General features: G+C 40.0%; 1 protein-coding gene across 1 annotated transcript in view; it reads left to right on the top strand.

Moving 5' to 3' along the window:
* Positions 1 to 14,386, top strand: part of SGIP1 (SH3 domain GRB2 like endophilin interacting protein 1) — a 208,349-nt gene that overhangs the window by 140,143 nt on the left and 53,820 nt on the right. Inside the window, exons 15-18 of the mRNA XM_029948816.1 lie at positions 223 to 315; positions 3,702 to 3,776; positions 5,886 to 6,386; positions 13,689 to 13,816. Coding sequence (XP_029804676.1) covers positions 223 to 315; positions 3,702 to 3,776; positions 5,886 to 6,386; positions 13,689 to 13,816 — 797 coding nt within the window. The remainder of the gene's footprint in view (positions 1 to 222; positions 316 to 3,701; positions 3,777 to 5,885; positions 6,387 to 13,688; positions 13,817 to 14,386) is intronic.

The raw sequence follows: 14,386 nt of genomic DNA, 5'->3' as shown, positions 1-14,386 counted from the left end.
ACACACACACACACACACACACACACACACACACCATTGCCATTTCCATTCTTTGGTTGAAAAGAATGAGGAACAACACACTTCTAAATTACTTTGCTAAGACTAAGGCAAGAGGGGGATAATTTTGTGAAACTCATCTTTAAATTGAAGTTTTAAGTTCTAAAATCCATGAATGTTTCTTTTTTGGACTCACCCTGGGAAATTTTCTTTTTATGTTTCCAGTTCTTTTAGATCAGCCTGAGATATGGGGTTCAGGCCAACCAATTAATCCAAGCATCGAGTCGCCAAAGTTAACAAGGCCTTTTCCCACTGGAAGTAAGTTATGTCTCTGCTCTGTCTGGGAAAATAAGTGACTCATTTTACTGTCTGTCTGCATAGTAAAATTAGGCAACTCTTAAAAATACATAAGCAACATTTGGATTGTATAATATTAAGAAAAGATGTTATTCTTTTTTTAAGTTTATTTTATTTAAAGGAGGGAGAGAGAGAGGGAGAGAATAAGTGGGTGAGGGGGAAGAATCCCAAGTAGGCTGCATGTTCAGTGCAGATTGACATGGCGCTCAATCCCACGACTGCAAGATCATGACCTGAGCCTATATCAAGAGCCAGATGCTTAACTGAGCCACCCAGGAGCCCCGGAAAAGAGATTATTCTAATAGGCTTTAGAGTTAAAGGGGTCTAGGGCAGTTTGTCAAGGCAAGAATAATATACTAAAATTATTAACTTTGAATCACAGCCTCTTCTGACATCATATAGGCTTGCTCATTCATTCATTCAACATGCACATAGAAGACAGAGAAGCGAGTGAGCTAGAGAATCCACCATGCCCCAGGTGCCGGGCTACCACACAACACAGAGGTGAACAAGTCAAATAGTCTTGCTAGTCCTATAGGACTAGGAAGATGCATAGAACAGAAAGGACACATTGAGAAGAAAGAGGGATAATTGGAGAGCAAGGGAAATGATGCTATTTGGTGGGAAGCTGAGGTAAGAGGTCAGGACAAACTTGTCTTAAAGCAGGGCCTTCAACAATGCTACCCCAGCATACCCCTCCCCCCACCCCCCTCCCTCCTGAAGATGCTGATAGTCCTTCACCTGTGGTGTGTTGAGCTATTGGGCCTGAATGGATTGTTCATTCGGTCAAGCCACGCAATTTGATGGATTTCTTGAGTTCTCATTTCAGTAAACTTCTCATAGCATATGTGCTTGTGAAAAGTACTCCTTAAAATGCCTGTAGGAAGAAAATTGAGTCTCAGAAAAAGATGATTGGTGGTGAGATGGAATGCTGAGAGTATTTTCCCCTTTGTGGAGAATTAATACTATATACACACACCAATTAATACTTTACCAGTTCAGCCTTCCCAAGGCTCTGCATTATAGGTCCTAAAAAGAATCATAGCAATTATCCAAGGAGATTCCTAAGGGAAGCTCCAGAGGCTGTTTGCTGAGGATTGTGCTAGAAATCCAGGTGACTTGGTCTTTCCAAAGATATTTCCCTCATAAAACAGGAAAGGAAAAACAGCATCACCAATAACTATTTTAAACATCTAAACTTTCAAAGATGTGTTTTTGAAAGAATTTGAACCCCAGTGGTGTGATTTTCAACATTTCTCTATGATACTGGGAAACAAAGCCAGTGAAAAAGCTCTAAGTTCCTTGAAAAGCTTTCTTTAGGAACTGAGCCATCCAGATTATTCCTAGAAAACCTCTCCTAGATGCCAAGAAAGTCCATAAATGAAATGTTTATGTAGATGATGTATTGATTTTAAGACCAATTATTGACATTTTTAGAGTTTTATGAGTTTTATGTGCTGTGGTTACCCTTAGCACAGCAAAGGCTGCTGTATATAATCGATATGTATTGTATAATTTTACTCATTTCATGGTTGCAGCATAAATTTGCTATTTTAAATTATTAAGTTCTTATATTTTATGTATTTTTTTATTGATTATCATCTCGAATTTTGCAGAGAACCTTAATCAAAAACAGAGCCCCTGATTGACTCTCAGCTTCTATAGTAAAACATGATCCATTTGAGGTATAATTTTCAAAGCTCATAACTAAGATCAGGAACCACGTATTTCTGGGCTTTTAGGCACGTTAGCCATGCCTGTTGTATAGAAGGACAGGATGCTCTCTAAAATTAAATGAAGTCAGGGGAGGGTAGAGTGACAGAAAGGGGCTCTTTCCAGTGCAGGCAGGGAGAGGGCACTGTAAGAGCTCTCCAGCCGGGGCCCAGCTGGCCCACTCTGCTTTTAGGTTATGAAAGATGGGGCAACTTTCAGATTCACAAAGGAAGTTCGGGCTGGTTTATGAGATTAGTGTAAACTCAGAATCTACCAAATATAGCGGGTGACAGGAAAACATACATTCAAAGAAAGAATAAGGAGCTCCTGGGTGGCTTTGTCGGTTGAACAACAGAGTTTGACTCAGGTCATGATCTCAGGTCTGTGAGTTCGAGCCCCACATCCGGCTCGCTCTTTCAGTGCCAAAGCTGTCAGTGATTCTCTGTCCCCCCTCTCTTTGCCCCTCTCCTGCTCATACTCTCCCCCTCCAAATAAATAACATTTAAAAAAAAAAGAATAAGAAAATAAATGTACCTGTTAAAATAGTAATCCCTGACTTCGCTCACAAAATGACAAGTCCAGTTCATAAGGCTGAATCTCTGGGTTGGGGCAGTAATCAATGTTTTTTCTATCTCAGGGGTTTTGTTTAGCCATAATTTTTACCAAGAGAATCTGTATATTCTTCCTTGCTCCAAATCCTATTGCTTTAGACTTTCAAAAATGTCTAAAATTTAAGATGTATATTTTTCTTTGAGGGGCGAAAGGGACAGAGGAAGAGGGAGAAGACAGAGAATGTTAAACAGGCTCTATGCCCAGCATAGAGCCCAGTCTCACAACTATGAGATCATGACCTGAGCCAAAATCAAGAGTTGGATGCTTAACTGACTGAGCGACCCAGGCACCCATAAGATATGTAACTTTGAGAAATCTTTCTAGACTCAACCTGGGCTATCTTGACTATACTATCTTGACCCCTCACCTGAGCTTCTACCAAGATAATTCTCATTTCCTCAACCACACCCTGGATTGTAATCATCTGTTACAATCATTCATTCAATCATAAATTCCTTGAGGACAGAGGCTCCTTTTATTACTCCTCTACCCCTAGTTTTTAGTATAGGATATAGAACTTTGCTGGTGAGTGAAGTTTGTCAAATAAAGGAATGAATAAAGGGTGCATGGATGGCTCAGTTGGCTAAGTGTCCAACTTCGGCTCAGGTCATGATCTCATAGTTTGTGGGTTTGAGCCCTGTGTCAGGCTCTGTGCTGACAGCTCAGAGCCTGGAGCCTGCTTTGGATTCTGTCTCCCTCTCCCTCTGCCCCTTCCCTCCTCATTCTCTGTCTCTTAAAAAAAAAAAAGTTAAAGAAATTTTTAAAAAAGAATGAAAAAAATAATGACATTATTTTTATCTGACATTCTTTTGACAAATTCTTATTATCATAAAATGGAAGAATCTGAATGGGTCCTGCTTCAGTTTCTTAGCCCTGAACATAGAAATATGTAGACCATTAATGGTTATAACATTTCCAACAGCAGGAATATGAAAGAAAGCGCACATCCTGCTGACCTACAGAATATTGTGTGATTTAGGGAGAAAATGATCAATAATGCTTGGCTTCTTGTGTCTTTGCAGCACCTCCACCACTGCCTCCCAAAAATGTACCAGCAACCCCACCCCGAACAGGCTCCCCGCTAACAGTTGCACCAGGTGAGCTTCTGGTTTTCCTGTTCTGGGATGATACGGCCATCCCGCGGTGGCCCTGGACCTCAATATGGATGTGTCAGAAGCTGTAGGCACTGAGCATGAAAATGTTTCCATTTAGTGTTCTATCCATTCCCACTTACTATGCAGATTTATTTCAAAGTTTCACTCTCAGGTTTCACAAAACGGTTCTCTTTTTCAACTAATTTTCCCTCTGTGTCATCTGTTGAATGAGAGCCATGTTTCCATGTGAAATGAAAGAAGAAAAAAATCTCAATATCAAAAGTCCTTGTTTATTTGGCATTTCACTTCATTGGATCTCATTTTAATGATTTACAGATTCAAAATCTCAAGGCACAATTCTTATTGTCCCAAGAACCGATCATTTTTTCCCCTAGAATCAAGACTACAAATTAGAGCTATGTCAAGTCTACAAAGACATAGAATGTGCAGCATATGGGTAAGCTTGTGGGGTGGGGGGTTTTCCCCAGTAATCCTTATCTTCCCATGGCAAAGAGAGGTATAAGGATAATGAAATATGGCAAGGAATTGCCACATGCCTTTGGACAGATAATTTCTAAGGCACATTTTACCTTCCATTAAAATAACTACTAGATATTCATGCAATTTATAATCTATTATTGGGCAAAACGTCAAAAGCAGTAATTGCTATTTTACGTGTCTGGACCCTTAAAATATGGTTCTTTTTCACCTTTGGAATTCTGTTGCGGCTTCATCCTTTGCTATTTATGCAGCCTGGTGAGCTTGATAGCTACAGAGTAGGTATTTATCAAGAAGACCAAGTGCAAGGCATAGTCATTTTTGAAATTTATATTGATTAAAACCCAATGAAGAGTCATCCAGAGTGTCACAGGTAAAGGTGTTTCCAAGTTCAAATCATTTTGGCTCCTTATATTATCATAAATCTGTTAGAGACAAATAACTCTACCAGCGACAAAATTATAAATATTGTGGGACATGCAAACTGCTACCCCATTTATCTGTGGCCTTGGAACCTGGAAGGTTAACTCTTTTGAAACATGAAATATGGAAGTACTAAGCCAGTTCTTAGAGCCAATGTGTTCTTTCAAGGTAAAGTTACTTCTGCTCATGCCTCACAATTATTCAGGGAATAGCTTCTAATTTCAATGGTTTTTTTTAAAGGGCACTTCTTCACATTGCTATTTTTACTAAGCATTCCCTGCCCAAGCTGCAGAATATAATTTTCATTTTTTTCCCTTTATTACTGGTAAGAATGAAAAGGGCTAGCTGATGCTAATTTTTAGGCCAGAAACTTTTCTGTTTCATGACTCTGGATGGATGGATCTTGCAGTTATGGCCTACAACATTAACAGGTTGGACTTGATGAGAAAAGAAATTATAAAGATGTCTTGGTATTTTCCTCCATATTAAGCAAGTATGTAATAATAGTTCTAATAAGTAGTAAATGTCTTCTCAATAACCTGTATGTGTTGTATATGCGGTGTATATGTGTGTGTTTGTCAATATATATGTGTGGATAGTCCTTTAAATAATCTTTGTGCTGTGTTTCTGGTGTATTTAGGGTAGAGGATATACAGCTAATTATGATTTTTTTTGAACTAACAGCTATTATTAGTTTCCCCAAACATTTGAACGTGCTTGAGTAGACAGTCTTTCTCAAGTATGAGGGTGATTTTCAGCTATCAGTTGTTTTTCTACCATGTTGTCTATATTTCAGTAGGCCAGACTTTCAGAAGGGACTTCCCTTCTGGAATGCAGTTCCAGAGACTCTACTCTGTGAGCCTTCTCAAAGTGCAGCCTTTTCAAAGTGATCACACTTGGCACTCTTGTGATCAGCCTTTGAGAGTGGCAGCACACTCAGCACTTTTAGTGGTGATAAAAATAGCTAATTGGGGTCACCCAGCAAAAAGGGTAAAATAACAACATAAAATGATGATGCTTACATTATGGAGGCAGGGAACTCTCTCCTCCTATTCAGCTCGGATCTAGTTATGTTGACACCTCACAAGGCAATCTATTTACTGTTCTTTACCTTACCCCTCCCACCCCTACCCCATACAAATAATACTCACAAAGTTTATTAAAGTTAAAAATCAACTACTTTAACCACAGGAAGTGACCAGTCAGCCACAGAGGTCAAAATTGAAAAACTACCATCAATCAATGACTTGGACAGCATTTTTGGCCCAGTGTTGTCCCCCAAGTCTGTTGCTGTTAATGCTGAAGAGAAATGGGTCCATTTTTCTGATACGTCCCCGGAACATGTTACTCCAGAGTTGACTCCAAGGGAAAAGGTGGTGTCCCCACCAGCTGCATCAGACAACCCATCTGACTCCCCAACTCCGGGCCCCCCGGGCCCTCCAGGCCCCCCGGGCCCCCCAGGACCCCCTGGTCCTCCTCGCAATGTACCATCGCCGCTCAATTTAGAAGAAGTCCAGAAGAAAATTGCTGAGCAGACCTTCATTAAAGATGATTACTTAGAAACAATCTCATCTCCCAAAGATTTTGGGCTGGGACAGAGAGCAACCCCACCTCCCCCACCACCACCCACCTACAGGACTGTGGTTTCATCCCCTGGACCTGGCTCGGGCAGTGGTACGGGGACCACCAGTGGTACGTCTTACTGTTTGAGTGTGCTTCATGTGACCGGGAATGGCAGTGGCTGCTGCAGTGTGAGCAACACCCTCTTCCCGCCTGGCAGCTGGCTTTAGAGCTTCAGCCATCCTCCTTTGGTTTGGGTGTTCTGTGGCCCCATGGCATGTCCTAGTGCATCGAATGCTAACCGTCATAGTGCGAGTCTGTGGATGTGTTCTGCCCTGCACTCCTAGCCCTTAGGAGTGCCCTGCTTTCCACCCTGCAGATAGAAGTGTATGTTTTTTAAAGGAAGCTACTGTGTCAACATTTGGGATTCAGGAAAGTTCTAGAAAGACAGATTTCATAGCCAGTGAGTTTCATGTTAAGTGTATGATTTCCCTTTCAGATGCCTATACAACAGCCTTCATTTTTTAGTTTGTTTTGCTTTGTTTTCAGCTTTATTGAGTATAATTGACAAAATTGTAAGAGATTTAAAGTGTACAATGTGTCTATATATATATATTATATATATATATGTATAAAGAGAGAGAGAGACAGAGAGAAAGGCTTCCTTCCATCAAGTTAACTAACACATCACATATTTACCTTTTTAGGGGGTGGGTGGTAGGGGGGAGAACATTTAAACTCACTCTCTTAGCAAATTATAATTATACTATATTTTGTTATCAATTATATAATTTAGCATTATAGTCACTATCTTATACACTAGATCCTCAGACTTTATTCATCTTATAACTAAAAGTTTATAGTTTTTTTCCCAAGAGTCCTAATTTTGGTAGGTGAATGTGTTGTTCTACTTTTTTCTTTTTCCTTTTTTTTTTTTTTTGTAAGGGGAAAGCCATTAGCAATTAGAGTAATCCTTTTAATTACTTCAGAAAAAAAGAAGTAGGGTTTGAAAAGGAGATTTCAGGGGACAGGAAAAAGAATATACCTTACAGCATCCACAAGTTAACCAAGCTGCCACTGAAGACAAATTATTCTCTGATTTTATTTTGATAAGCTCATCAGCCTACGAAGTCAGCTTTAAGTACGGTGACAGGTGACAGAAAAGTCTATCAGAAATGTACATTTGGGACTCTATATGCGAATGTTGATATTGATTCTGATATTCTGGATTTCTTTATTTGAAGCTTTATAGGATGGAACACCTGCCATGCAAACTGAAGACAGATCAAGATTTTCTAATGTATCTTTTTCCATAGTGTTTATTCCACCGATGCTCACATTTGTTGGGCGAGATCCTTTGGCACTCCGTCCTGTGCCTGTGGGTTCGGTTGTGGCACCTTTTTGGGGGTGCCATGTGCTTTTTGCTTTTCATTTGCTTTGGAAGAGATGACCAAGTTTATGCTAGTTAGCTCTAGTAAGGGACAGGAAGGAAAGGCATTTGTCTCTATTCTATACGTCAGTTATCATTGCTCCCTCTTCTAATGGAGTAGTTCAATGCTTGCTCTGTGTGTGAAAATTCCTGTGCTTTAAGCACCCAAGCTGATCAAGGAGAGGGCTGGAGATTCACCTGTACCACACACAGGTGGTACAGGCTTATATCGATGTTTTATATCATTACACATGCCCCTGTGCCTTCCTCCACTAAAAAAGGAAAGCTAGTCAGTACTCAAACTGGTTTCAGGAACATTATGTTAAAACAAAATCAGCAGGTTTTTTCCTTTTCTTTTCTTTCTTCTTCTTCTTTTTTTTTTTTAACTATAGGACTTCTGATAGCCTTTATTTTGCCAATAATAACAGCTTTAGTTTCTTTTCCTGGGTATCATCTTAATGCTTTCTGCACAGCATTTCGTCTGTACAACAACCCTATGTGATAAATGCTTTTATTTTTCCTATTTTACAGATGGGAAAACTGAGGCACAGAGATGTTAAGTAGTTTTCCCAGGTTTACACAGCTGCAGGTGATAGAGTTGGAATATTCAGTCATACTCAGGTCTGTCTGATTCTGAACCTGTGTTCTTAACCACTCTGCTCTCCAGGCACTCTTTTAGGGTTTAGTTACAAAATATCCCAGACTTAGTTGACCACTGACACCCAACTATACTGCACTGTGTCATCAACAAGATCACCAAAAGTTTTCTTCCAAAACCCACTTATCTGTGCTCCCCTCTATGCTTCTAGAGCAGAGATAAGTGGGTTTTGGAAGAAAGCATCCTCTGATGTTTTTTTAGATCATTTTTGGGATATAAGCCTCTTTACTTATCTGTAAAAGTAATAAAGGGACCCTAACTTTCAGTTCAGACCTCAAATCTGAAGAAGCTGGCTGCCCATTGTCAAAGAGAGGTGTGTTGAGGCTCCTGGGTGGCTCAGTTGGTTGAGCGTCCGACTTTGGCTCAGGTCATGATCTCATGGTTTATGGATTCGAGCCCCACATCGGGCTCTGTGCTGACAGCTTACAGCCTGGAACCTGCTTCTGATTCTTGTGTGTCCATCATTCTCTGCCCCTACCCTGCTAATGATCTGATTCTCTCTGTCTCTCAAAAAAATAAACGTTAAAAATTTTTTTTTAAAAAAAAACACAAAAAGGGGTGTTTCCAGGATCTTCTGTCATGCTCTCTTTCCTGGGTGAGGCTCTCAGTCTTCTGAAGAGTTTCTTCCATCCCCTTCCACAAGACTCTGGAAGATTTCATTGAATTGACCACTGATTTAATGAGTGAAGAAGGGAGCCTTGGCTTTCTTTCTGAAATCTTTGAGAATTTTGTTTCATCTTTATGTTTAGCTTCCATACCTTTATTTGAAATTATATTCAGGTGTTACCAATAAAGACTATTGATTCTTTTTTTAATGTTTATTTATTCATTTTGAGAGGTGGGGGGAGAGAGAATCTCAAGCAGGCCCTGTGCTGTTAGTGCAGAGCCTGATGCAGGGTTCAAACCCACAAACCACAAGATCATGACCTGAAACAAAATCAAGATTCAGACCCTTAACAGACTGACCCACCCAGGTGCCCCCAAAGACTACTGATTCTTAATGATTGAGCTAGAAAAAAAACAACTATACTTTGCTGGTATTAAAAGATTGAATTTTTAAGTTGAAGATTGAACTGGGTCAATGAAGCTCATTAATAAATAAAACTTCACACCATTATCTCCATAATTAAGTCTCAGTTTATTTGCCATTTAATGTTTTATTGATGGAATATGCAGACTAGCAGAAATGTAAACTTACGGTTAAAGCAATGAGAGATGGCCTCATGTTTTAAAGATTAGCAAGGCTTCTCAAGACCTCCTTTTATAATTTTTAGCCTGATGAAACTGGTTTTTCATGTATATCTCAAACTGTATTTAACTGGATACCATTATGCTCACTTTTTAAATTTTATTCACCTGGTCACTGACCAAGTTTAGACAGACAGTACTCATGGCCTTGTCAACCAGTTGCGTTACCTGATGTTGAAAAAAAGCTGGAAGTTAAGATTTTGCTTTAAGAAGTCCAATTTCCTTATGGCAAAGTTATAAATACCTAGTTTGGCCAGAACTCTGCTTTATTGGAATGCAGATGATGATTCTCTTGGCAAAGGCCAATTCTTGTTTCTTGTGGGTTATGTGCCAGGGGATGGGAGGGGGAAAGAATTTTATTTGCCTGCAGCAAGTTTAAAGACTAGGGAAAGAGAGATGTTAGTAAAGATAGAATGTTCAGTGCAATATTTTCCAACTTGAGAAACTAAGACGATATTAAAAGATGTTTTACACACACACACACTTACAAACAAATGAATGTGAGCTACCTGGGGTTGAACTGAACAAATATATTTCATAACTAAAAGCCTTTTTAGAGTGGCAGAGTCTAAATAGGGAAGCCACTAGCCAACAAAGAGAGATGAACACTGAATCAATAGTTACATGGTTTTCACGGGGTTACCAAAGACACCATGCTAGAACTTTAAGTTGAAGCAGCAATGGTTTGAGAGCATATCATTTTCTGCCAATTTTTTTAAAGGTTTTATTTATTTTTGAGAGAGAGAGACAGAGTGAGCAGGAGAGGGTCAGAGAGAGAGGGAGACACAGAATCCGAAGACAGGCTCCAGGCCCTGCGCTGTCAGCCCAGAGTCTGACACAGGGCTTGAACCCACGAACCAAGAGATCATGACCTGAGTTGAAGTCGGACACTCAACCGACTGAGCCATCGAGGCGCCCCTGTTGCCAACTTTTCTAAACTCACAAAACTCCCAATAACATACACATGATTTATAAAGTTAAACTTTAAATCGCGATACCCAGTTTTTTCCAGTGCTGCTCTTGGGAATAAATACTGCTTAAAGAACAAATGAAAGTATAATTTCAGATCAAAGGATGAGGATAGAGATGTACAAACAGCCTTCTACAATCTTAGAATATGAAACAGTTATGTAATCTCACAAAAGCATGGGAAGCCTTAGTTCACTCATGAAATACCCCTCAGGTCCTGAATACACTCAGCTAAACCTCAGGGTTCTGTCAAAAAGATTTTGCTTCTTAAACGCTGCTTCAGAGTCTTTCCAACTGAATAACAGATCAATTAAATCAACTCAGGAAAAGTGAAAGGAAAAGGAAAACAGTTAACTAGCTGCTTTTTTCTTGGCTTTTAGTTGTGTCTGTATGATCGAGTCCCTTTTACTTGTGTAGCATTTTATACTTCCCTAAACACTTTATATGCATTTTCCATTTTGTTTCAATTACCTTCTAAGGTAGAAACGCATAATTTTTTAAAATAGGAAGCTGATGGTCAGAGAAGTCAATATCCCACAGCTGATAAGAAGCAGACAGGGCCAGAACTCAGTTCGTTCAGAGAAGTCAATATCCCACAGCTGATAAGAAGCAGACAGGGCCAGGACTCAGAGGAACTGAATTCATCCAGTTTTTTTCTTTTTATTATTCCACACTGCCTTGATGACAACCCCATATTACTTTCCCAAGCAGTACTGATAGTGGTTTTTAAATTTTTTTAATGTTTTTATTTATTTTTGAGAGAGAGAGAGAGATAGCGTGGGCAGGGGAGGGTCAAAGAGAGAGGGAGACACAGAATCCGAAGACAGGCTCCAGGTTCTGAGCTGGCTGTCAGCACAGAGCCTGACGCAGGGCTCAAACCCATGACCTGTGAGATCATGACCTGAGCCGAAGTCAGACGCTTACCCAACTGAGCCACCCAGGCGCCCCTGGTAGTGGTTTTTAAAACTTTCCTTCTTAGAATATTTAGAAAAAGGATAAGCAGCTGACCTTTTCCTGAGCTGGATTCAGAAAACTGTTTCTTAGAAACAGAATAGATAAACCATGGATAAATATTCTGAACCATTCCTATGGCATGGTTTTCCAGTGAAACAGAACCTAGAAAAAGCTCGCATGAAACTTCCTGACAAAGATTTTGTTGTTTAAAGGTTTATTTTCTGTCTCTTTGCTGTCATTTCTGTTTCCAGCAAACATCCTGGGTATAAATCTATTAAGTTAAAAGAAAACTTTGTAGTGGGACCTGCCAAAACACATCTTATTTTCTTTATTCAAGAAAAGATTAGCCAAAGACTAAAAATATTTACATTGAGAGAGATGTGTGCAATCTGTCGATGCAAATGTAAGAGCAGGCTTTATGCAAAATATGGGACTTCACAGTCCACCTAAAGCTACAAGACATTGCATTTAAGATCTTGGGCTTTGGAGTTAAGTGTGAGCTGTGTGACTTTGAACAAGTTACTGAATATCTCTGAGGTTTAGTGCCGATTTGAATAACTACAATACTTTCCTGCAAAACTTAGTATGGGGATAAGACGACGCATGAAAAGTGCCTAGCATAGATCTTGGTCTCATAAAATTAGAAGTAAGAATATAGTAAAAAGGTGGCAGGGGTGGAAAGGCAGGGTAGGGATGTAGTGGCAGTAATTTTAGTAGGATTTCACACTAAGAATAAGAATTTTATCAAATAGAAACACAACACACTTGGTTTGCTGTTCAACATCAAAGCTCTTTGAGAATCTGAAAATCTGTAGATCAACAAGATGCTGATCTAGGATTCTCCAGAGAGCATGGATTTGTGGTATGTTGGATGGGAAGATAGGAGTAATCAATTATTTTCCTTTTTTAAAATTTTTATTTATTTTTGAGAGAGGGGGACAGAATGTGAGCAGGGAGGATCAAAGAAAGACAGAGGCACAGAACTGGAAGCAGACTTCAACCACTAAGCTGTCAGTATAGAGCTGGACGCGGGGCTTGAACTCAAGAAATCATGATCTGAACTGAAGTCTGATGCTTAACCGATTGAACCACCCAAGGGCTGCTGCGTGGTTATTTTCCTGAAGCAGGGTTTCTTAGAATTTTCTTGAAACGAGCTGATACCTGTGCTTCTAACCAAAGTGACAAAGCCTCAAGAGTAGTTGAAACTTTTCTGAACAAGAACTATTGAGAATATTGATCTGAATTTCTCAAGGTGGTTAGCCAAATAGTTTATTCATGTGTCCCAGACATCTAGCTAAAGATAGGCAGAGCCCTGAGTCTAGAGACCCTACTGGTGTGCTGATTAGTGTGCATGCCTCTGTGTGTCTTCTGTGTTTCCCCCGCTTGTCATTGACAGCCAGAAAAGTAAATCCCAGAAGGTCTTAAAAATCACCACAAAAATCATCACGGGCGAATTCTATGTAGAATAGATTCCAAAGCAGGCTCCTCCAAAAAACACAATCCTCTAAATTCAATGTATTTCCATTACTAAGATACTGAATGCAACATACTCATGCCACATCTCATTTACTTTCTCCTATGCTGTCCTCTGCTCGCCATCAAGGATTTACTTACATTTATCAAAGCTAGCACTCATATTTTGAAGCACAGTAGAAAGGATAATTCTCTAATACATGTTTTAAATATACATGTATATATAATATATATTATGTATATATTTATATAATGTAGAAAAGTCATTTACCTTCCTTCAAAGTCTAACCTCCACTTTCACCTTGGACATAAATTCTGAATATGCAAAAACAGGAGAATTTATTCTAAGTTCAGTGTGCCTGTGGTCAAAATGAAAGGTGCTCACCACTCGGCTGAAAGGGTCTTAAAGCATATTTTCCATCACAGAGAGTAATAAAAGGATTTACCTTTCACTGGGTGTCACATGACAACAAAAGGCAATGAGCTTCAGCTTCTGCCATCGACTATAGTTCAACAAAGTGATTTTTTTTTCTTTATATAAAAAAAGAAAAAAACACTAGATGCTAGAGTGTTGGGTGTCCTAATGCTAAGGTGAAGAAAAGTATCCGGGACTGGCACTGTGGGGATGGGGAAGGAAGGTCACACGATGACAGCTCTTAGCCACGGGTGTTTCCCACCTTTGTAACACCTGCTTGTTTTTCAGGTGCATCATCCCCTGCTCGACCAGCCACTCCCTTGGTTCCTTGCAGTAGCACCACCCCTCCGCCGCCTCCTCCCCGGCCTCCATCTCGGCCAAAGCTGCCTCCAGGAAAACCTGGAGTTGGAGATGTGGTATGTTCCCTTCTGCCCTGGCTTGCTCAGAGACTCACCATGAGAATGACAAACAGAAGCCAAAATGCCTTAACACAGGCTATCTCAATGGCTGGAGATCACGAATGGCCCTGACAGATGGCATCTGAAAGGCAGTCACTGTAGGATGGGTGTACATTTCAACCAGGCCCAAATCACTACCGTCTTTCAAGTCAAGGTCTAAAATGGTAGGAATAGGATGCTGGGGCTTCAGTTCTGCTATAGTGGGTTTGATGCAGATTAAGATAGGAATGCTCAGTTGCGCTAAATCCTTTAAAAAGGGAAGTGTTTCCTTTTACCCTATTTATCTGTTCTTGGAAGACTCCAAGAGAAAGTAAGTCCTGCTTTCCATCCCTAGACTAAGAGAACTTTTTGGTGTTAGGCACACAGTGTGAATATATGGGAGGGCAGTAGCCTGATAAATCTGTTCTAGACGTTTCTTGCATCGTGTTTTAATGCTGAAGAGGTGGAAAGCATTCTGTGTGAACAACTAAGAGACTTCTGGAAGAGGTCAATTTCTCTGATATCCACACAAAGGAGTCACAAAGTGGT

This window comes from Suricata suricatta, chromosome 8 (assembly GCF_006229205.1).
Source record: "Suricata suricatta isolate VVHF042 chromosome 8, meerkat_22Aug2017_6uvM2_HiC, whole genome shotgun sequence".
NCBI classification, from domain to species: domain Eukaryota; kingdom Metazoa; phylum Chordata; class Mammalia; order Carnivora; family Herpestidae; genus Suricata; species Suricata suricatta.
This window is presented reverse-complemented; position numbering and strand designations above follow the sequence as displayed.